Below are 25,533 nucleotides of genomic sequence, written 5' to 3' on the forward strand. Positions count from 1 at the left end.
GAAGTATCTAATAGATTTTTGAACGATCTACATGATTTTCAGTTGCTCAACTCACATGTTATCCTATAACCTAATCGAGATCTTACATAAGACTTATTTGAAAATATAGCTAGCAAGAATCGAATAAATTGTCAGAAATTCAGGTAAGGGGAACCGCAAAGCAGCCATTCTAATTCGAAATTTTGAACAACTGAGAACTCAACAGCAGCTGCTATAGAAGTTGCGATTAATGAACAAGAAGATAACTAAGAAGAAAAGTGACAAGACATGAGATACATGTGTACAGGCGCAAGATGTGTGTCTATGTGTAAATAAATTATCACGCATACAGCCAAAAAAGAGTAGAGAAAATCCAGCATCAGTCAGTATATCTTTTCAGGGGGAGCTAGAAGGAAGGAACGAGTAAGATTGATTGAGCAATATGTTAACACCCTATGCTATGGTATATATACGTATGTATCAGATTGCATGAGCGAGAAACGTCGAGGAAGAGAAGCAAAATTAGGAAAATAATGTTGAAGGTCGCATGGGAGGAAAAATTTGCACAAGCGACAGAAGATAATGAGGAAAATATGTCGGATGAGCATACGCAAAGTGTAAACAGAAGGCGAATTAGTAGGAATAAGAGGAATGTGGATAAATCTCTTATGAATCTGATGGGATATAAATTAAACATACTTTTATTTACTAACATAATAAGGATTTTAGTACATGTACTAAATGTTAGTACTGGTTCAAAAAAATAAAAATAAGATCCATTTTTTTATCAAGAATTTTTATATCCCTGCCTGTGCATCAACCTCCAAAAATTAAAGATTTATCCATCCACAGAGACAATACAGCTCAAAATTTTAATCCTCACCCAAAAATGTCTTTTAACATTAACAAGATCATCGCATTAAATGCTCAAAATGTCGTGTCGTCTCATCTCACAGTTGACAACCGAAATTGCCTTCCTTTTCTCATTTCTTCCAACCTTGAACTTAAAACACAATTGAAGCGACGTCCAAAAAGACAATAAAAAGAATTTCTTAGCCATGAATGGAATTTGTAAACATCAAAATCGCCAACTGAGGCACAAAATTGATTCAATCATAGCATTCGATCGAAAGGAAATTTTGTTGAGCAGCGTGTTGTGATGGAATGAAAAATTCATTAAATTTTCATCTCATTCAGACTGTTAAGTTTCGTCTCTGAGACGATGAAAAAATGTCACGTCATGAAAATGTCATCTTGTAGTGGCTAACAAAGTTTATATGCTGAATATCACTTGTTGCTGGGCGAGTGAGATGACTGAATATTGAACAACGTGATAGGAATGACTGAGTTAGGTTTTTTAGTTAGAAATGGAGATTAGAACACATTGTTGACTTATGTTGAGTTTTTAGAACTAAAGTTGATTTTTCAGAACTGAAGTAGTCTTCCTTACGTAACTTATTCATCATCAATAGCATCATCTTCGCCAAAGACCTACAACAGCTAATAAACCATCCAAAACAATTTCAATTTCATCAATTTGATGAATTTTAATTCCATTTTCTTCCATGTAATTAAATTCGCCATAAAAAAATGTTCAAAATTTCCCCACATAATAATTCTTTTATATTCAATCAGTCTACAAAGAAAGCGAAATGAAAGAAAAATTTATCGATTCTGACAAGTGGCACATTTCCCTACATCAAAATCACATTTCGAGATGAGGAATTTTTATTGCTGCTCATTCAGCATCAGCAACAAGGAAATGAAAATGGAAGCGATCAATTCGAGACATTCTCATTCATTCTATGCATATTAATATGGGATATAGCTTGATATACTCAGGGATGGAATCAGGAGGTATTCTCTATGGATTCAAAGAGTCACAACCTGGAAGACTGATTAGTTCTGACATGGAGAGTTTAGATCTAAATTAGAAAAAAGTCAAGAATCTCCTGATTGCATCTCTGCCTTGACATGTCATGAAATGGGGATGGATATGAGAATAATAAAACTAAACGACATTAATATGGACAGAAATTTTCATTAAATATGGAAAATGTGAAAATTTTCCAAGGTTGTTCTTGTTGTTTCTATGCTGTATGTGTTTGTAGACGAAGGAAATTATTGATGCAAAATAGGGTGTTAGGAGATAGAAAAATCAATTTGGGAATAAACAAAAGTTTATTCGCGTGACTTTGTGAATTAATGTTGTAGATGGTTTATTGCTTATGACATTGAATTGTTGAGCATCAGAAGAACAGGTTTTTAGAGGTCCAATTTTTAGTGCTCACACTACGGCAGCACTTAAGCAGTACTTGTATTCCTCTAAAATAGCCAAAAAACTGCATAAACAAAATTTTCTCATTTCATAAAAAACAGGAAATTTTGGCATAAAATTTCATTTCCTATTAACACAAATTCGCACATAGCACGACAAATATAAATTTTTTTCTGCAAAAAAAGCACAAGGCATCGATTTAACATAGGAGAATGAACAGAATCACAGAAAAATGTTAATAAACAGCACAAAAAGTACACAAAATTTATACATTTAAGTGCCACATTCATAAATTCATTCATTTATTGTTACTGTTATGACTGTTGTGAGCACATTACATACAATATTATATAGAGTACACGAGGCTATATACTGAGCTAGAGTGACAGTCATCGTAAGTTAATATTCTTAACAGAAATAATAAATTGAGACTAAAATTGTGGTTGAGTTGGTAGATTTGGTGGGAAATTATCAAATTTTGTGAGTGCATCTGAATCTTTAATTTCATTAGATTCCGTGTGAATGCACCTTAAAATCCATAAAATCTCACCAAAATCCACGCTAACCAACTCCTGTAATCATAAAAAAATTCATTTTTGCGGCCTTTTTTATTCAAAATAACCAAAAAAATAATGTGAAAATGTTGATGAAAATGAAAATGAAGTGAAAATGGATAGGCTGTGAAAAATGACAGAGCGACAAAAAGTGTGATAGAGATAGACAGCTAGGATTGGACAGGAAAGCTTCAAAAATTACACTCGGGATTATTTTTTTACTTTTAATATATATTTTTGCAGTGATTTTACAAGCACAAAAAATGGAAATTGAAATTTTTCCAAACTTTTTCTTCCTTCAACTTCTTCTATTGATATAAATGTGTAGTAGCAAATATAGTACACGAGAGGGTTGTGTGAGCTAAAATAATTGTGAGATTTACATCTAGTTTTACATTTATGGTCTAAGTCTAAGACATAGAACTGGATATAAACAGTTAAAGTACATTTAAACAATTATTTATTTAGGTTATGTTTGTGGTTTTAGTGATGGTTCGGTGATAATAGTGGAATGTATAGGGAACTTTAGGATGTTTTTTGATGAGGTTGGATCTTAATTTTACAAGGTAAATCCAAGTTTGAGTCATATATCAAGGATTAACTTTAACCTTTAACTTTACTACATATCAATAATGCAGCTTATGATATTAAGATAACACCTTAAGAAAGGCATTCTGTATAAACATTAGAGTTACCTCAGCTTATATAATAGTTATTATCACTCAGCTTCCTGCTAAGTAACTATCAAGTTACCAAATGTATCTTAAATAACAGAATATGTGTCTTAAAAGAGTATATATGTAGCATATAGTATCGCCTTTTGTCAGTAGTTAATGAATTAAAGTAAAATTTAACAAAAAAATCAATATGCAATTATACATAAATGTAAGACAATAACTGTGACTGATCCTGAACAGAACATTGTTTAATGACAAATGCACTTAATAGTGATTCAAAGTTATTTAAAAAAAAAAAAAAAAAAAAAAAACATAAATGCGTCTCGTTACTATCAAGTACAATAAATGGTACAAAGTTGAATAAACCAGCATTGGGCAGGTTTGGTATCAATATAAAGCTTGTATTACACCACCCGCCTGAATGCTCGAATTTTCATCAATATTCATTCAGATATGCAATTAAATCTACTCAAGCTATTAAAAGATCAAAAATTTTCAAAAATAGCAAGCTACGTGCCTCAAAATCGAAGCAATTGGAACCAAATAAATAGAATTTATAATACTTTTTCATATCCCTAACTAAACCCAGATGGCATTAGGAGTGTGACGAGCCGATTTGGTGCCAGTTCAAAATCTGATCTGTCTACTCAGAAGAACTTAATATATTTGAGAAGAAGCTCCCAACATCCTAAAATAGTGAGTAGATGTGCTTATAATAAATATAAGACTAAGTAAAGTAAAAAAAAGGATGGAATCACATCCATTAAGTTCTATTTTGTACATGTATATCCATAATCGTACGTTTTTATTTTGTTGGAAGGGATTATGGGTGGAATCATGGCTTCGGTTTCTATTCTCGGATCAGCTTTTTTTGTTAAAGTGAATTAAAGGGTGCTGAAATGATTGGTAAATGTTCTTCATCAGAGGATTAGACCTAGTAAATCCATAAATATCCTTTGTACATTAATGATTGCTGTGTACCCCTCAATTTAAATGTTGTCGGAGCTTACTAGCTTGTCAAACTTGTTCAAACACATCACAACTTTAGGCAGTTTGCTCACCAAGAAGAAGACAATAAAAATTTTGCATACTAAGCTCATTTTCACAAAAAAAAAAAACTTTTTGTCACGTCAAAAACTCTTTTTTTTGTCTTTTTATTCATTTCCTCTACATGACATGTGTGCTTTTATGAGATAGAAGCTTTTATGCAAAAAGTTCATAACACATTATGTTTATTAATATATAATGATCAAGAGATTTTAGGGTTATGTTTTTTGTTAGTGCTCAAGGTGATGGAACATGTCTGATTCGTTGGTAATTTGTATCCCTTCCAAGAGCTGTGCACTCCCTCTGAGAGTCTTTCAAAATACTGTATTGAACTGACACATACCATATATTATCCAAAACAAAACAACATGATGCACAACATAGCTTAATATACACTTAGTTTCCATTCAACTAATCCTCATGACATTGAAAATCCCAAAAGGCAAATATCAATTTCAATCAATAATCCTAGTTCAATTTTAGTTCCTCATTCTAACCACAAAATATTCTGTCAATATTTTCATTATCTTTAATGGATATTTCCTCCCCAACATCAACAAAAGTATCGATTTTATTTACTCAATTCAACCATCCCGAATAGATTAAAATGTTATCAATTTCCAACTAACTATCCAACCACAAATTCATAATCTTATCATCTATAATCCCCTATCCAATGCTATTCATTATCTAACCTTGAACAAATATCACAACCACGAATGTGACAATGGCAAGGCCACAAAAGTCAGGAAGAAATTTATTGAAAAATTATGAGCCATACATTTGGTTCTAATGATAATTACAATCTGATATGGCAGAAAAAAGTTTGTCGCCTTTCTTTGCCTTTTTTTTTCCTCATTCACACATACAATTTTCATTTCAATAGAGATTGTGCTTAATGATATTTTTGTGTGTGCATATATAAAAGGAGGAAAAATATCGCAAAATGTACATAATATTGGTTTGTTGAGGTCTTTGAGGTTATGTAGAACAAGACGCATGAACATGACAAGCAATCTGGGCTTGGTTTAAATGCGTTGTGTGTAATTGGACGTTGGACACTCATATAAGTCATGGCTTTAATCAATGACGGTGAAGTCCTTCATTAGGAGCAGTAACTAGAAGATGAGTACCCCATTTATCAAATGCTCTATACGATCAAATCAGCAACAAAAAGCCTCAATTTTTCTTCAAAAATCAAGCTAAAAAACACATCATAAACATAGAGTTGACACACAGCAAAAAATGAAAACTTTCCTATAGAAACCAGCACAATGTACACATTGTGAGAGAAACGAGAATCCATAATTAGGAAACGTGATCAGGATATAATTTTATGCTTTATGCTTTTTATAACCACATATGTACAAAAAAAAAATTTTTTTTTGGGACCAAAATGTATCAGCATCATATGCGTAGGTGGATATACATGAATTATATTTTGTTTCACATAAATTTATCATTTGTCACTTTATACATATGGCGAGTGACATTAGGCATGAGAATATAATAAATTCTGTATGCAATGATATACTTTTGTTGAGTTTTATGAATGAATTGAGCAAGATTATTAGATGAACTTGGATGAGAGAGATTTATTAAGGAGAACCGGGTGTGGATTATTAAGAAAATTTTAATTGGATGAAAATTAAAGACAGGACCCAAAGATTTATGTCACAATTTGGAGATGTCTACTCCTAACAAGAACTATGAATGCCAATTAAGATCTTTGTACTCATATCAAGAACTGCACACTCTTTTCAAGAGTTGCGTACTCTTATAAATAGCCTTGTAGCCGAATATACTTCCTAACTTCCACAGATCTATCTCCCCAATTTGTCATCAACCAATAAAACCGAGCATTTAATTTATACAAACTTTCTTTCTCATTTTCCTGTTTTTGTTATTTTCATCCATGAAAACAAACTTTTTTTTTTCTTCCTGGTTCCACAATGTCGCCCCCAATTCGAAGGAAATAAAAGTACGTTATTCCCTATGGAGTCATTCAAGCATGGCTTATATGTGAATACGGTTTGAAATATAAAAATTTATGGAAATAATACGCAATTTCTCCCAAAGATCAAACAATATTGGAGCTTGTAATGTTGTTTTCTACTTTATGTAATTGTCTTTTGAGATTCTCATTGGGAGAATGGCTTCAAAATGTTCAACAAGATGGCACGGAATGAATGGGAGTTGCGTAACATAAAAGGGAAAAGAGAAAAAGTATCTATTTGGATGTTAAAGGAGAGAAACGAAATTACATGTTGAGGCGGATGTTCTTAATTTTTAGAACATTTTTTGTAAAATAAATGGGCCTAAAGTTTTTTTTTATTGTTAGGTATGGGTATATTATTAAATTTAATGGTCGTATCTTGACTTTTTGATGGACATTAAGTTCAAAATGATTATGTTGAGATCTTGTTGAGAATATTAAATTTTTAAGGTAGTTATAGATTGCGAAGGGCGTATCTGGAGGTTTTGACCCAAAAAGGGGTTGACTTCCTCAAAAATGCACTTTATCCAACAAAACAATCAAAAAATGTTCATCTTATACTTGTTCAATATTTTTTCTTATTACTTTTCCGTTTTACTTACAAAAATAAACTTTTCCTTTCCGTTTATACTTTTATTTTCAATCGCACAACTTTCTGTTTTTTTTTTTCCTTCCGTTATTTTTTTGTTCCGCATAATACACAGCGTGTTCGACATGAGAACAAAGAAAAGCTTCACCATCTAACACCCTCAATAGAGAATAATAAGAAGAAAGTGAAATGAAATTATTTGATAAGAATCCGAATGAAGCACATAAAAAGCTGTCGAGATGAAGGCGATGAATCGAAGCTTTATTTTTTGTCTTCTTTAAGTTTAGTACTTGATGATCAATAAGGAATAGGAGAGCTGAGAAGTGGTTTGAGTGGTTTTTAGGCATTTTGTGTTGAAATTGAGATTTGAAGGTCTCTAAAGAGCATTTGAAGACGATTGAGGGGTTAATTGGATGATATAGATTGGATTCTTAATGGAAAAAGATCAAAATATGAAGGAAAAGTTGAGGTCAACCCTCTAGCAACCAGTTAGAAGCGATTAAACTGTCATAAAATATTCATAACTTCAACTTAAATGTCCAATATAGCAACAATATCCGTAAAAATATCTCTAACATAACGACTTTAATAAGCTTCATAAAGGAAATGAAATTTTCAACTTTTCCAAGTTTGTGTCTCAAGAATCGTCTATATCCATTTTCGCAACTTAATGATTTTTGCAATGACATCGTTTTATTTTTGATATTTTGAGGATGGCTTAGCTTGTTTTTAAAAGAAATGAATGCAACTGCTAAATGCTATATTTTGGCGTTACTGTACAACAGCGAACGTTACACTGTTCATCTACAATTTGCGCCTTATGTCCCACCCTCAATCCCACTTAATCTCTAACTTTTGCTTTTTACAGAAAATTTTTCTCATCTTCTCGTTTTTATATCAATTTTCTCCATCAATATTGTCTTAATCTCTTTCAATGACTGCAATAATGAGAAAATACGAGAGCAATAAGAGATTCTCAGTCCCAGCATCACTCGTCTTTAAGTATCGCAACAAAATGAAAGTGGAGAAAGAAGAAAAACAATTTTGATGAAATTAAAAGGCTTTTTTGTGTGCTTTTTAGATTGAGAAAAAAAACATTTGGAAGCTAATGGTGTTGGATATTAAGGTGAAAAGTTTTTAGATTTTTTTGATTGGGTTAGAGCACCCCCATTCCACTTCTACACAGAGCAATCTCTGAAGCTCAAAATTCAAGGAAAAAGTCATCAAAAGCAAGAAAGCACGGAGAAAGAATTTAAGAATCAAACAAAAGATTTAATTAAAATCTTTTTCGTTTTTTTGTGGCTGCAATGAAATGAAAAACTTTGAAATAAATATAGAATGGATTTGAAAAATGCTTTGTGTATTTGAAATTCGAAAAAGGAGCACGCTTGAGATTTGTGTCTCAAAATCCTAGTGTCATGACACCTGAACCTCAATGTTAAGACACCTGAACTACAAATTATTCCAACTTGCCCACTTAGTGTCGATCCGATGTCAGAAGGAAATAACAAAAGTAAACAAGAAAATTTCCTGCAACAATTTTTGAACTGTTTTGAATATCAAATGTCAAAATTGATTTATTACATGAAACATTTTCTTTCCTAAATACTTCAGCCCACGACCTCATACCCTTAATATTGACAGGAGAAGCTGAAAAATTTCAAGTGCTTTGAATTATTCATAAATTTATTTCCACAAACTGTGTGCGAACTGTAAACAAATTTATGTACATCAAAATCATCTGGCTGCTTATTTTCCTTCTTTTATGTTTTATGCTCTATAAATGTGCTGTTCGTGTTGTGCAAACGAATATGAATCAACTTGCTTTATATTCTATTTGATTTAAACATGCAATCACTATAAATAAATAGACGAGGAAAAGACGGAGGAAATAATGAGCGCGGTTTGCAGTAATGAGGAAACTTGAGCCTTTCTAGTGCTGATCTGCCAATTTTAGAAAATATTTTGAGCGTGTTTATCTCAGAAAGTTATTTTATTGGATGTGTTTTTACCAAAAACCTGCATTTTTACAACTTCAAATTTCCATTTAGAGAAATTCACGCTCAAAACAAATCATTTATTCATTAACTCGTTTATTACTATTTTTCTCAATATATTTCCATATTCTTTTATTTATTGTATAAATAAAGTCTTAAAAACTTTCTCTTCTCCTCATTTTTTTCCCATAAAAAAGGATTATGAGCTTCTTATTTCTTCAGTGTGAGTTGTACATGCAGCTTTTGTTATCCTCTTGAATTCAATTATGACGAAACAAAAGGCATACAAAGTGGATAATTTTATCATGGATAAAAGGACCAAAGAGGAAGAGAGAACTTATTGAATTTTTGCAGAATACAAAACAAAATTGTGAAATTAAATGAAGGAAATTAGGTAAAAGGAAATGGAAATGAACAGAAGAGAAATAAGATGTAGAATTGTAAGGACAACAGAGTTAAGGGGATTAAGTCTTGTAAAAATTTTAAAATTTTCCAAAAGTTCTACGAAGATTCCCAAAGATCAACAATGCCTTTCATTTTCAGAATTAACCCTCTAATAAGCTTATTTTCAACAGAAACTCTTCATCGATGCTTCACATAAATTCCAGAAATGTTATGTTAACACCTCACACTTAACGTATTTATAAAATCTGAAACCTTCAAAAAAGTATAATAAATCAAATTCACCTTAAATCGACATCAATTACTCAAAACCGTTCAAACCTCATAAATTTCCCATTAAATCAAACTCACATTCCACTTAAAAGAACTTATGTGTGTCACAAGAAAGTCAATCAAAATAATCGAGCAATTTCTCAACAACAAGGAGACATTTTTTTCTGTAAATTTAAACGACTGTGAATGTTTATCATCAGCAGCAGTGTCTGTGGCAACCAAGTAGAAATGAGAAAAGGAAGAAAATTGAGACAGAAATGAGGAAAATGTTTTTATGCGACATAGAATGTGAGTAATGGAGCATAACAATAGGAATCTAATAGAATATTTTAAGAATATGTTTTCTGGTTTATTCAGATATGTTCTTTGGTGGTTCAATGCGGATGGAGTCTGAGGTAAACTTGATTGAAAAATAAGGATGCCTTTATATTGATGTTTTTGATGTTCAGGTGCCATCACATTAGCATTTTAAGATTCAGTAGCCATTACACTTGCATTTTGAAATTCAGATGAAATCACACTAGAATATTGAGGTTCGGTTGCGTTTACACTAAACAGTTTCTGTCTATTCTGGTCATCCCAAACTATAGCAACCCCTAAAAAAACCACTTTCAAGACATTATAATATAAATGAGCTCATATACATGTGAAAAAGATATATACACATTGAAGCTAGACATTCTATAAAGGAACAGACGAATAAAATATTCTTTAGTATGTCCAGTAAGAAGAAGTAGCAGAAGTTCTCATGTTTAATGAACATTAAGAAGAACTAAGTTGGTCGATGAAATAAAAAGTTTGTTGGATATGAAAAAATAGGAAGCTTTTGTATTAGACTGAGGCTTGTTAAGGAGAAAATGAAAGAAGTATGGCGAATTAGTGATGAAATATAGGTCGAATGAGTCAAATTAATCAAGAATTTAAATAAGCAATGTCAGATTTTATCTATTCATTAATTCTACAGTATCAAGCTCATTTATCATTTTATCACTATTAGTCTGTCTACATGATAATCACTGCAGGATCGTAGTCAGTGAAGTCCGTACCGACCGAGACGAAAGCGGTCTATTTTGGAGACAATGGCTCATAAATTTGGCCCTGAAAGTGTCCAAGAATTGTCACCAACCCAATATAAGTAATCCTGACTCTGAAAATTTGTGACTGGTGAACGAAATTTAATTAGAGTGCAGTCCTATTCAGATCCATTCGGATCCACTGCTCAGACCCTAGCTACACTCCAGCATCTCCATATGAATACAAAAAGCCCATTTCAAGTCCTTCAAGTCTAAATGAATAAATGAATAGTAAAATATTTTTGTATTCATAAAAAATCCATTTTGAAGCACTTAAGCATGCTTGAGTGACTGAATTGATTTTCTCTGAAAAGTCTGCCTACTCAAAAACAAGAAAAAAATATTTTCATAAAAAAATTGTTTTCAGAGTCAATTTTATAGTCGAGTGGATGAACATGAGCAGTTAATGACTTAATAAATACATATGAAGATTAAAGCATCGTAATTTAGTCGTAAAATTGCAGACTTTTTGACATTCAACATGGGCGATTATCTCCCACATCTCATGTAATTGATAATTATCTTAATTACATTTTCAACATTTTTGATGATGAAAATTGTCATGGAAATTATGGAGATGATGCCGATGATGAGAAGGATTTTAATTGGAAAATGAAGTTTATTGTGGAAAATTTATTGGAAATTAGATTATGATTTTTAGGTCGATTGTCACGAATTAGATTGGATGCTGCGATGCGGTTAATTTTGGGTGTATGAGGCTGAGTATGGGTTGAGAATTTGCTGAGTTTTAGGATCGGAAATTTTCATGGAATTTTGGTTATATTTTGGGAAATTGTCATAAAATTGTGGTCATTGCTGACTGAATTTCAGACATTTTTAGAGATTAAGGCACATGTTAGTGGGACCCAATTAATCTAAAATATTCCCCAAAATTGTAATTAAAAATAAGCAATGAGCTGAATTAGTAGCAAGAATGAGAAGAAAAGTAATAAAAAAAGCTGCAAAGTTGAACAGAAATAGCAATAAAAAGTAGTGTTGAGAATTAAAAGCTCCATAATTTTTCGCAGAACAGCACCGAGGAAAAGTTAAAAACTTTTTATTTTTTATTGAGTTGAATTAATAAAATGAAAGCACTTTTGTATCTAGTGCGAAACTTAAGATACTGAACGAACAATTGCCGTTATTAATTGCAGATGATATTTAAGTGCTTGGTGTTGTATAGAAGCAAGGAAATTAATGAATTATGTATAGTTAGGATTGTGTTATTTGAGAAATTGAAAAAATGTGAAGGCACCTGAACTTCAAGTTTCTAGTGTAAAACCACCGGAATCTCTAGCAACATACAATTTCCTATATTTTAATTAAGACAGAACAATCCCCAAAAAAGACCCAAAATCTCAATTACGATGCAAAATACTCAAACGTTTCTAACCATAATGTCAACATAACCTCAAAATAAACTCCAAAACATTTTAATTAAAGTCTACATGACAATTTTCAAAAAATTCCTCGTGTCATTTCAGCACTTAATTATCCCTTTTTTGACTGCGAAAATGTTAAACAATTTGAAAAGAAAGCCATGTGAAATGAGTGAAAAAAATTAGATTAAATAACACTCATTAAGCTCCTTATTTTCATCTTGAGACAATTTTCAAGCTATAGACATTCATTATGTGACAACTTTTAGTCATTGTATCTGAGATGAGGCTTCACATTCTCTCACAAAATTAAATAAATTGGATTCTTTTGTGCTTCTCAAGTGTGTAGGCTGTGATTTATTCATGAAAAATGTTGAAATAAATTAAAGATAGAATGTGAGCTTTTAATGGATTTTGGAAAATTTAAATTCCAATTTTATAATGGTTGCTAAAAATTCAAAAGATCATTTTAATTCACAACAGCCACAAAATACTTAACTTCAATTTATTTTGACTCAGTTGACACATATTGATTATGATCGACATTGTTTCAATTTATGTCAGTAAATGGCATTTTTATATATTGACGAAGAGAAAAAAGGAATATTTTTATGAAATATTATTGATGCCATTATTGAGATATGTTATTTCATTTTGCAGACATCAACGTCAAAGTCAATCAAGAACTAAATTAAATTGAATTTAACGTAAATAAAGGAAATTTAACCAATTTTGTTGCTTGATTTTTAGATTTGTGTACTTTGTTAGTATTTTTGATAGTTTGACATTTGTGCTACCCCTTGAAATTCCAAATAAAGCAACTACTCAACTTTTCATAAACCGAACCCCCAAATATGTCCAAAATAAAATTATTTTGTAATTAAATAATCAACAAATCCATTTGTCGAATCCGAAATTCAAGTTTAGAGCACAAAAAGACTCGACAACGAATAATTTAATCAATTTCTTTCTTAATTGCTTGTTTAGTTCGAGACTTTTTGTTATTCAAATCATCTTCAAAAGTTTTTTATCTTTTTACTTAAAGAAATAATTGAAAAAGTGTCAATTTTATTGTAATCTTTGTATGTTTTGTAGATATTTTGGAATCTGTCTTGTGATTGTGATAAAAGAATAAAGAATATCCATTTAATTTTTTTAAATTCATTTAAAACATGCAAATTAATTCAGAGAAGAGAAAACTTTCTTTTATTTTTCAGAAATGCATTTAATTTTACTCATGAACATCTGCAACAGAAAAATGAAATAAGTTTTTTTGAATCGTTATTAAAGAATTTGCGAAATATGAAGAAAGGAAGAGTGGATGGAATTTTGTTGCAGCTGGGAGGAGATGACAAGGCTCATAGAAGGATTTTATTCCTAAAATGACAATACTCGACTTGAAATTGTAATTGACAAGAGTCTAAGGGATGGTTAATTTCCACATCATTTGAAATTTCTGAGATTCTGTTGTAAATCTAACAAAATTTCAACCAAGGGAGCCAAAAGCATAAATTCTTAAACAAGGAATCAAAAGCACGTACAACTGAAACAAGAAGAAACTTTTGTGTTGTTAATTAAGATAGAAAAAAGCGAAAACTTGAAAGTTTGAAATTGCATTTTTGTATTCAAAAGCTTGAAAAAAGTTTAAAATTAAAGATTTGGGTATTAGACGCATTTTATAGGTAACTGAATCCAAATCTATGTAAAACCAGCTTAACCTAAAGCATAAATACCCTGAAAATGTTCCAGTTCCTTACTGTCATTCACCCAAATCTACTAAAATATAACAAAGTTAAAACAAACTTTCGGAACTTTCCAAGTATAACAAGTAAGGCAACAACAAAATTTACAAAGAAGAAATGAAGTTTGTTGAATGCTTAAAGTGCACTTGATTGTTCCAACAGTAACAATAATGAGGAATTTGTTTTTCATTTCAAAAATAAACTTGCAAGTTGTCTAAAGTTTGTACATTTCTTGAATCGTGTGTACTCCTCCCACATCCACTTACAACGTAACTTAAGTTAATTAAATTTAAATGAAAATTAAATAAAATAAAGAGAGTAAAAAAATTGGAAGTGATTTGTTATTTCTTCTTGTAACTTGTGAGATTTTCTTAAATTATTCAGGTTGATTGTGTTTACAAGTTGTGAATCGAGGGAAAAATAGAAGAAAAGTTTTGATAGAGCTGGAAAATTTCTTAATTGAAAAAGTATTTACAGAGTCATTATTTATGAACTAAACTCAATGTTGTTTGAAAGTTGAAGTCAGGTTTCCTGGAACTTTTGAATAATTTTTAGCTTAAGTTCTGAAATTTGACGGATTTAAGTCAGATTATTGGCTGATTTGAGCCTGATTATTGGATGATTTTGTAGTTAACCCATACCAAACCCCAATTTTAAGTTCAATTCATTCACATTCCTAATAAACGTAACAAAATTCATGTCTATCTATTCAAAAATAAACTCTTAATCAAACCTTAAGCTGATATTTATAATAAAAAACTCCAAAATAGCTTAATATTAATTTCAAAACGAGCGCATGTAAGAAAATAATTCAAACCAAATAAGACACGTGTATGAACATAATAATATAAATATTCGTTCTCTAAATTGTGCTTCAGAGAGATAAGAGACAAAAAAATTTAAAAATAAAAAATAAAACAATTTTTTTTTGTTCGTCATCATCATTGTCACAGAAATAATTACAATTAAACAGTATTGTACAATTTTTTTTGCGCATACATTAAATATTTTACATCATAATAACAAATTTTTTATGTTGTTACTTGAAACTTCTTCACACAGTAAATAAATTAAAATGAATTAAGTAATTTTTAGCAGAAAAAATGAGAAAATTTATCAGATAATTTAGTAAGTAAGTGAAATAATGAGGAAAGTTAGACATACAAAGAGTTAAGGATGGAGTAATTTGAGTTGGAAGACTTTAAGTGAAAGTTTTATTAAGGAGGAGTTGAGATGTACCAAGATTAGGAAGTAATATTGAGAAACTTTGAGGATAAGTTGAAATGTTAGAGACTATAAACATGAAACTGGCAGTTCAGGTTAGATTTGAAGACAGAGCCATAAATAGATGAATATCAACTTCAGGGGCTAATTCTGATAACATTTGAGGTTATGTCATCCACAGTAGTAAGGTACATCAATAAATAGATCAATATCCAGTATTGAATCAGGATAAATTCATTAACAACTATAGCAAATCCTACTAAATAATCAAATTTCCAACACAAATTACTCACACCTAAGAAAAATGTCATTCAAATAAAAAAAAATCAATAAAAATAGAAGAAGTAGCAGAGGAAGAATCAACTTTACATTAACTTTATCTTGCGATAGGATACTTATATATAGATATATTTGATACATATTTTATGCATATCCAAAAAAGCAATAAAAACAATATTTTTTTTAGTCTCACACAAAAAATTGTTGTTAGTTCCACTACCTGATATGATTGACATGATCATTCACATTAGTTGTTGTATTTGGTGCTTGCTCATCATGTAGTGCCGTGTTCGGCGGTACTACTGCCGTGGAATAGTATTCGAAAAGGGCGACAATCATTTCAAGTGATCGTGTCATTGCCGCCCACATCTCACGCCGACTTTCCGCGTTTTTTTGAAGCTTGCGGGGCTTTCTGTGTGGATTTCTTATACTATGAGATTTTTTTTTTTTTTTCATTTTTCATTTTTTTGTGGAAGTTATTTAAGGAAATAAATTTTTTTGAATGAAGATTGTATGAAGTATGAGATGGTATTTAATGGTAAGGAATGAGGACGAGGGTCAATATCCGATATAAAGAGGGTGTCAGGTACAAATATGCACGACATATCACAAAACCACGTTTAATTATTGAAATTTTAGGAAGAATGCATTGTTTTGGTTAAGCGGGGGGAGGTAGTAAGGCATTATGGAAGATTATTTGGTCCATCGTGAGTGATTTGTTCATAAGACATGGAGGGACAATAATGGTAATTAAAAGGCATTTGGGATAAGCGGATGTTAAATTTTAGAAGCGATTTTGGGTCATATTCAAGTTCATAGAGTCATATTTAGGTCCATAAAGTCATATTATGGACCATAAGGTCATATTACAATCCATAAAGTCAAATTGAGGTCCACAAAGTCATATTTAGGTCCATAAATTCAAATTCCAGTTCACAAAGGTCCAATGTATCCAATTTGACCAAACTCACGCAATCACGGACCATATTAAGGATAAAGCATTGATTTTTGGAATTTAAAGCATCATTTTAAAGGGGTTGTACACAAACATACGCAATAAACACAGTTCATATCATAGACATGACCGTAAATCATGGGGAAAATATTCACATATTTTGTCACAATGCAAATTCATTACAGGAAGGGTGGCAAATGACACACGGCAGGGCATAATTTGAGTTATTCATTGATTAATTTTTTTAATGGTAGGCATGGTAGGCATGGTTCATGGCATGTAAAAAGAAAAATGAAGAAAAAAAGAATGAAAATGATGAATTTGAATCGTTTTTTTTTCAGATTTTTTTGATTGCTATTAAATAAAAATTAAAAAAATGTAAAAAAATCATTTTGCGGTGCCAAAGCAAATAAGCCTGGAAGTATTTGAGGTTATGCTGAGTTTTCTCATCGTTTTTCTTCTCACTATGAAGTTTTTTTGGATGTTTTAAACAATTTGTAATAATTTTGATCAAATTCTCCGCATTTGATGAGGACTCCCTTGATCTCACTCATCCTAGCAACTACAATTGATACTCTAAGCTTATTGTGTTCAAAATTACTTTATCAAATTTTTGATGCTATTTTAAGACACAAAATCAAATTTTCTCATTTATTATTACTCTCTACGCTTTTGCATTCTTCGTCTTGTTTTGGATAAGAACTTTTTAGAAGCTTCCACATCTTGATTTTATTAGAAGAGAAGAAAAGGAAGCTTTGATCAGTGTTGCTATATTGGTGATTTGGGAGTGGTTCAATGAACTTATTTTTAAATTCATCTTCACATGCATTAAAGTCACCCAATCTACTTTAACTAAATTTTATGAATTTCAACACTGATTCTGAAGCCAAAATATCACCTCTGCATTTGATCAAAAGACGAAGATAACAAAATTGACGAAAATTTTGTTGGCAAGTGAGATAAAGATGATAGAAAATTGGATTAAAATGATAAAGGAAGCAGAGAATGAAGTTTATTAGAGACGAATGTTTGGGATAAATTTAGAATTATGAATGGGAGTGAAGATATAGAACTGATGGTGTGGCATTGAACTGTTCAAATTCGCATATTGTACAATTAGGCTCAAACCACTAAATTTAATACCCTAGTTTGCCTATCTCATAAACAGTTTAAAAGTTCAATTAAAACTGAATGAAAATATTAAGAAAAATGTAAATTGCTTCATAAATTAGTTCCTGATTTTCATTTTCATTTAGCACGAAAATATTCACAAATTTTCAATAAAAAATAATTTTCAGTCATTATTATTGAACTTTTTCTTCATTTTCCGCCTCAATATCTCATTTTTCCAATCAACTTCGACAATCAAGTCAAGAAAAAAAAGTTGTTAATTAAAATAATTTTTTTAATTAAATTTCATTTTTCCATTCGAACGTAAATTCAATTAGGATTGATTTAAGGGAAACTGAGACATGTAAATGTGTATAGCGTACACGTGGTGAGGCTCACAGTTTGATGTAATTAAATGAGCTGTCGTGAAAGGAACAACATACTGCTGGTTGATTTTTTGGGGATTTTAATTTAATTTGAGGTGGTTTTAAAGGTATTGAAGACTGGGGTGGTGAGATTTTTATTCTAAAAATAATGATAAATCTGTATAATTAGTTGCTTAAAAAGTTCAATGACATGAAACTAGAATGGAAATTATACCAGAACTATCAAATAACCCCAAAAGCCCTACATTATGATTAATTCTATATTCCATATGTTCCTTCATATTTCATTCCACTTGCCAACAAATAAATGCGGAAGTCATTTTTATGGAAAATTAAATTCTGACAAATAAAAAAGTTTTTGATCTTTAAACCCGTTACATAAAAAATTTTGTTGAATTCCATCCAAAAACTTGCATAAAATAAAATTAAAAAAATCTCAGCGAATTGCAATGAAAATTAGCTGAAATGGCAGCAAACTTATGAGTTGCATTAGCAGAAAGGCATGAGCAGCAACAGCGGGAGAATCCATTGATGCAGATAAATGCAAAAACTTCATGTGAGAAAAAAAAATTGCAGATGAGAAAAGCAAAAAGCATAAAAATAATTTGCATTAAATTTTACTAATTTTCATTTTCTATGCACAAAAGCTTTGGCATGATCAGCATGTGCATCGACTGTCTTCTATTTAATTTTGTGCGGTAAATAAGGAGAAAGGGGTTATTAAATGGAGTAGGGTGTGAATGCTGGGTGAAGAATTTTTCAAAAATTCACAAATTCCATTAAAATTTATTAATGTTACAAATTTGGTTTTCTAAGAGTTTTCACCATTTGTGATGTATTTCGGTGACTATTTCGACTCAGCATTCACACCCCACCCACATATTTAATCTAAAAACCTCACAGTGCACACAAGACTTTCTCATTTTCTTCTGTGCATATTTCTTCTACTTATATAATAACACAATCTATAATGAATGAGCTTTTAAGTCAGCTTTTATGTTCTCTCTTTAAAATAAATGTATGAAAATGGTTTGTGCGGTTGATTGGCTTGCTTGCTGATGCAAAAATATTTTCCAAATTTTTTTTTTGTTTTGTGGCTCGTGCGAAATTTATTCAATATTCATAGTTTTTCACCATTTCAACACCCTCAAGTGCCATACCACAAAAAACTTTACATTCAATATTATTAAAAATCATCTCATTCAACTCAAAACATTCTCCAATAATCATAAAACATGTTTTGGCACATATTCTCATCTCACAGCTCCTTTTTTTTTAAACAACACAACATGAAAATCGTGGTGAAATGAGAAATTAACCCCAAAGCTAAATAAAGATATTTCCAGCATATATTGAACATATTGAAAAATTGTCGAGATGGGATTGGCAAAAAAAATACAACTTGGCAGCATGTGTGATTTGAAAATATGGGTGGAAAGGATTAAAATAAATATTGTGACTGTATGTAAGTTCTTGACATAAATTCTTAAATCTGTCGATGATGGAATTTAATAAAAACTTATAAGATTTAGTTGAGTTCAATTTGAAGGTGGGAAAATGGGTTTTGGAAGTGTGAGGGACTGGATAATACAAATTGAGAACTTTTACAAATTTAAACAACATTTCATTCGATTCAATCACAAAAAAAAAAGTCTCAGACACATACACAACTCATACAATCAATTGACGAAGTTTGGTTTGTGGCAGATACTGACTGGAATAGGTGACCTTCTGTAAGGTATTTAGATAAATGTATTTCCTTAATTGCTTAACAATCACAATTTTCATCATTTACAACAAATTTTAAGCTCAATTTGATACAATTAACCAAAAAAGCTCAAACAATTACATACAAATTTCAAGTGAATATGGTTTACATCATTGTGTACCCAGTTCAGCGATAAAAAGAATCTGCAAGAACTATGAATATCATTATGCTGATTTTCTGCATATTTTCAGTAATAGTTTCAACAAATAGTGATAAAAAATTTGAAAAAATAGAGAAATGTTACTCAAGTGGCAAAACAACTCAAATATTAAGATGTAACATCACTGATGGAGCTTTAAATATTGTTGGGCAAATTACTAAGCCATTGAAGAGTTTAAATGTAAGTCAGATGCCTTCACACTAATTTTCTAATTTCAAATATATTCTCAATTTCAGCAAACTTTCTGCTTCTACATTTTATCAAATGGAAAATTTCGAAAAATTTCCGAATGTTTTGCAATGAATTGGTGTGATGTGATGAATCCTAAGTTCACATTAGGTCCATTTCAAATGAAGGTGATAAAGATGCTTAAAGTTGATGCTCGACATTTGTTTAAGCCATGTCCATTGGCTCCTGGAAGGGTTGAGCTGCTGAACTATCGATTGAATGAGGAATATTTGAAGTTTCTGCAGAAAGGTGTGATTAAAGGAAGTGGACACTTTTACAATGATGAAGATGAAAATGTTTTTACATTTATTGGATATTTGATGTTTTCTTGATAGAGTTATGGTTGCTATTTAACTATCCAAAGTAAATTTATCATTCATTTTGCATGTTCATCGAACCATAAATTTCGCAAATATTTTTCGAAAATTGACACAATAAAAATTCATAAACAGCCAAATTACTCCGAAACAAGCAATTTAAACACAAATTATCCCATCACATGCCCATAATCCAATTTTATTTTTAGCAATGCGGAATTATTTTTTATTTCTTATCTCAATGCCAATGGCTCCTACTAGTCTGCAAAAATTTTCGAAATTAGAAGCAATAAAAATTAAAATTTATCAACTCATTTTTTGGGGATTATTAAGTGCAAAACAAGCCATGAAAATCATCGCAACAACTTCATTAATGTTTCTCGTGTCTTTTGTTTTCATTAAATGTGATAAAAAGTTTCAGAATTTGGAGGTCTGCAAAACGAGTGGAAAGACTACCAGAATTATAAAATGTGAAATTGTAAATGGAAAATTGAATGTTCTTGTGGACAATTTGTATCAACATACTGTCATTAATGTGAGTATAGGTGAACGGGAAAGGAATGGGACTACTCAGGAAGGTCTATGAAAGTTAAACAAACCGAAGAAGTAATTTATTATCATTTTCAGCAAACGTTTTGCTTTGCATTGTCAGCAAACAATAAATTTGGAAGACTTAAGTGCATCTTCATGAACTGGTGTGACGTAACTAATCCAAAATTTAAAATCAGCAATCCATTTCTCATGAAAATTTTCAAAATGGTCAAAATTCAACTTAGACAAGTATTCAAGCCTTGTCCATTTCCTCTCGGAACTGTTGGATTTGAGGAATTTGCACCAAATGATGTCTATGTCAACTTTTTACCGAGAGGAATCTGGAAAGTATCAGGTCACTTCTTTAGTGATGTTGATGAGAATATATTTACTGTTAATATGTATTATGTCATTCATTCTTAAATGTATTGTAAAATTCTAAAGCAATAAAGTTATCAGCAACAATCTTTCATCCTATATCCATGAAGACAAAGGAACCAGCAGGCAACAGAACCAGAAGAAACAAGAATTAGGAAGCAATTTATGACTTTTTCTTCATGTCACCAAGAGAAACTTTTTCATTTCATGCTTCTTTATGTCTTCTTTTTACATCCGAAACCAAACTTTTCTCCCTTATCTTTTTTCATCAGCAAACAGCATGAAATGCTCATGCAGCGTGCGTTGTTTTGTAAATGTGTGTAACATACGCTACGATATAAATCTGTTATGATGAGGCTTATGACGCTATGAGCTTATAAGAGAAACTTTTTTGTATATAGAGCTGGCAGATGATTGATTGCACAAGAAACATAAACTCATAAAATATCTTGAACAAAACGCGACTAAGATTAAATTGAGCATGAAATTTGAGATATAACCTTCAAACTAAAGTCAAATCCAAAGCATGCGTCTACTACACTCTTGCTCAAATGTGACTTCCTTACTTGTCCACCCTTACTTATCTTCGCAATCTTCACACTGATTTCCTTTGCCTTCAAATTATATTTTTCACTCGCATGATTTATGTATTTTCATATAATACGTCTGCCAGTGTCTCTCGCTCTATATCATGTGATATTAAATCAGATGCCGATTCCGCTTACAATTGATGATGTTTTAAGTGCCTAAAAGCAAAAGCTTATTTTTATTTTTATTTTTTCATTTATATATGTGAATTTTGTGATTGTCGAACAATGTTTTTGCATATAAAATTGGGAGTTGGGTGGTTGAGAATTACGGAGTGCCTGAAGCATTTTCTTTCCGCTTGTGGGAGCTTTAGAGGAGCTTTAAAAAATTGAAATTGTAATTTTAAGAGGAAGGAAAGTAAAATTGATTTGCAGTGATTTGAGGATTTTTGGTAGTCAAGTGAGCAATTTTTGTGAGAATTTATGGAAATTGTTGAGCCAGTTCATCCTTTTGTCAGGTGACAGACACAGTTGTGAGCCAACAGACCCAATTTTTTTTCAAAATGTTCATTATTTCTATTGAAATTTCCTTTTCAATTTTTAATTTCCACACAAATTTCCCCCATTCATTTTTCATTCCATTCAACACGAATTGATATTGTCATGCAAATCCCTCAACAACGTCCTCCTCTTGGGTATTGAAATGTGCTTCATTTTGTAAATGCATTCATTTTTTTCATATTTTTCAATAAATGAGGAGGTAAAAAAAGGATATCGACCGACAACTCTTACAACTCATAATATTTTTTGTAATAAAAAGAGGATTAAAGGAAATAATTGTGAGGAAATGGTAGAGGATGTGATGATTCATGTAGTTCTTTTTGGTTATGTGTTGATATTCAAATTGAATGTGCTTTTTGTGGTTTTGATATGAGACATTCAATTTGAGTGGAATTCGGGATGATTTAGTAATTTGTGTTTATAGTTGCATTTTTTGAGGACCTGTTGCATTTGATTGGATTACTTTATATAAGCTAGGGTCTTAATTAATTTCCTCTGAATCAGCAAGCACCCCTCTATGTATCATTCACATGAATCATCAAGCTCTCCAAATAAAGCACAAAACTGAACAATTTCCTCAATAATCACTCATTTTCCAGCTAATGAATCCACAAAGTCATTCAATTTCCTTCATATCATTTCATCTTCATCTCACAAAGTGTGACAAGAAAAATGAGAAAGAAATCCACAGTCAAAAGAAATCCACAAACTTACAGAAAAATGAAAAGAACTTTCAAGTGTCCTTGAACGGGTGTAAAGAGCTTTAGAATCACTGTATTCTTTATTATCAATATTATATTACATCAACAGTCACTTGACTCTTATTTTAATTACTTTTAAGGATCAGATGACAAAGCAGAAAAATTATATTGAAATAATTTGAGATCCTCAACCGATTATAATGGCAATGTAACGCAAACTGTTGCATCATCACCAAAACTTTTTACTGCAAAAAAGCACACACAAAAAATGCTACAGTAGCAAAAAAATATCGTCCTAAAAGAGCGAGAGAGCGAGGAAGTGCAGCATCAGTTGGAACAAGATGAGGAAAAAAATGAGAGTAAGGAGAAATTGTGGATGGATGAATTTATATTCGGTTGTGTAGATGAATGTTTGAAGGTAATGTAGAATGAGAACTTACGGGGATGCTGTGCATGGCGCACTTTAGTGTTTGGTTGAGTACAACTCATTTGTTGGGTACGTTGGTGTACTTTTAGAATGCTATAGGGTATTATGTGGATATACTAGTTACTGTAAATTTAGGGTATGGACTGAATGAGCCCTAATAGGAGCTGTGCAAGTAAAAAGAATATTGCAGATACCAATGTAGTGTATAAGGACACAAAGCAGTGCCAACAGACAACCTAACTGCTTATTGTCATCATCATAGCTATTAAGAAATTCCAGCTAATAACAACTGCAACAGAAATGAATAACAAGGAACAAGTATAGTGAAATACACATCTACATTTGTAGGTCGAATGTTATTCACTCTTTTTATTTTTTCGAGAGATTCATTGCCATAAAAATGAGAATTCACAACAAACGAGAAAAAATGGAGGGAAAATAAATCTTGTGACATGTTATGCAATCATTAGTAGAGGAAATGAGCTCAAAATTGGACAGTTAGTAAAATTGGTCTGGATTTAATTGTGTGGAATATTTTGAGAGATTTAGAATCATTGGACATGACCTTGGCAGGAAAAAAAAACAAAAAGTTAATGACATTTTGGTAATAATTCCAACATGCTGAGTATCCCAAGCCCCCAGAAAAAGTGCCTCAAATATTGACTTTATTGATTTTTGCTTCTTCCTCATTTCCATCATCAACAAGAATTCTCAAGTCATTCAATCAACTTTATATTCTTCTTTCTCATTCTCTCATTCTACGAATACAGATCCATCAATTGTTTCATTTTAATTTAATTTATTGAATCCACATTGATGACGAAATGTACTCTCACATTTTTCTTGGTTCTTCTAGCCGATGAGAATAAATAAAACAAGAAACTTGAGTCGACATAAGTGAGTGATGTAATCGAGTTTTTTCTGTGTTGCTTATATCGTGATTCGGGATGATTCGGGATGAGTGGAATTCGGGATGATTTAGTAATTTGTGTTTATAGTTGCATTTTTTGAGGACCTGTTGCATTTGATTGGATTACTTTATATAAGCTAGGGTCTTAATTAATTTCCTCTGAATCAGCAAGCACCCCTCTCATGACTTCTAGCCGATGAGAATAAATAAAACAAGAAACTTGAGTCGACATAAGTGAGTGATGTAATCGAGTTTTTTCTGTGTTGCTTATATCGTACACAACAACAAATAGTGAGTTTGAGGAACATTAAGGTGAAATCTAGGTAGCGTCTTTGATAGCGTCATGTGAGTCAAAGTTTGAAGTCAGTTAAAAATCAAATTCCGAAATTGAAATTGTAAATTCTCAAAATAAACCAGAAATAGCACTTCATAACCTCAAATTTCTTCAATTCCCAAAGTGTAATCAGTCCTTCAATCAAAATCCCGTCACATAAACATCAACATTGTTGTGTCTGTATTTGAGCTTTCCTTTATCTTCGCACTTGCGACGGAAATAAAAGCTTTTCCGAGGAGGAAATTTTTCATGCGCACACTCTAAAAAAATTGAATGTGAAAAATGTTCTAAAAGCTAGGAAAAAAAAAGAATGAAAATTTATTGTCGATACGATTTTGAGGATTTTTGTAAGCTTTCACGCACACATTTTTGGATAAAAAATGAGCTTTTTTTTTGTTTGGATGATTTACGACTCGAACGAGATTGTGTGCGAATATTGTGTAAGTGTGTCTCGTTCACAATAGCATTAAACTTTACAGTTTATTATTAAATTTATTTATTTTCATTTTTTATATTTTTTATTCCTCGCTCACTCTTTTGGGGCTTTTTGTTGTTGCTCAGCTTGTGTCTTTTCTACTCGCTTGCCACTTTTGTGGCATTTTCTGAAACGTTTAAAACTAAATTAATTACTATTATTATTTTGTAGATATTTAATAGTCGGTTCATGTCCTTTTTATTGATTCATTCTTTTTAAATTATTAGTTTCAGAATGAGTGTCGTTGATGTTTATGGGGTGTTCTGGATGAGAGGT

The 25,533-nt window shown here is 31.2% G+C and overlaps 1 protein-coding gene across 4 annotated transcripts in view; it reads right to left on the reverse strand.

Annotated features, from left to right (window-relative positions):
* The window catches only part of Syt7 (Synaptotagmin 7), a 69,671-nt gene that overhangs the window by 5,566 nt on the left and 38,572 nt on the right, over nucleotides 1-25,533 (reverse strand). The window contains exon 2 of one of the 4 annotated variants that reach the window (XM_070647183.1): nucleotides 15,710-15,901. The exons of the other annotated variants lie outside the window; for them this stretch is intronic. Coding sequence (XP_070503284.1) covers nucleotides 15,710-15,901 — 192 coding nt within the window. The remainder of the gene's footprint in view (nucleotides 1-15,709; nucleotides 15,902-25,533) is intronic. 4 annotated transcript variants of the gene reach the window in all.

Source organism: Chironomus tepperi, unplaced genomic scaffold, assembly GCF_022539635.2.
Source record: "Chironomus tepperi strain 1889 unplaced genomic scaffold, CSIRO-AGI_Ctep_v1 contig_34, whole genome shotgun sequence".
Classification (NCBI taxonomy): Eukaryota; Metazoa; Arthropoda; class Insecta; order Diptera; family Chironomidae; genus Chironomus; species Chironomus tepperi.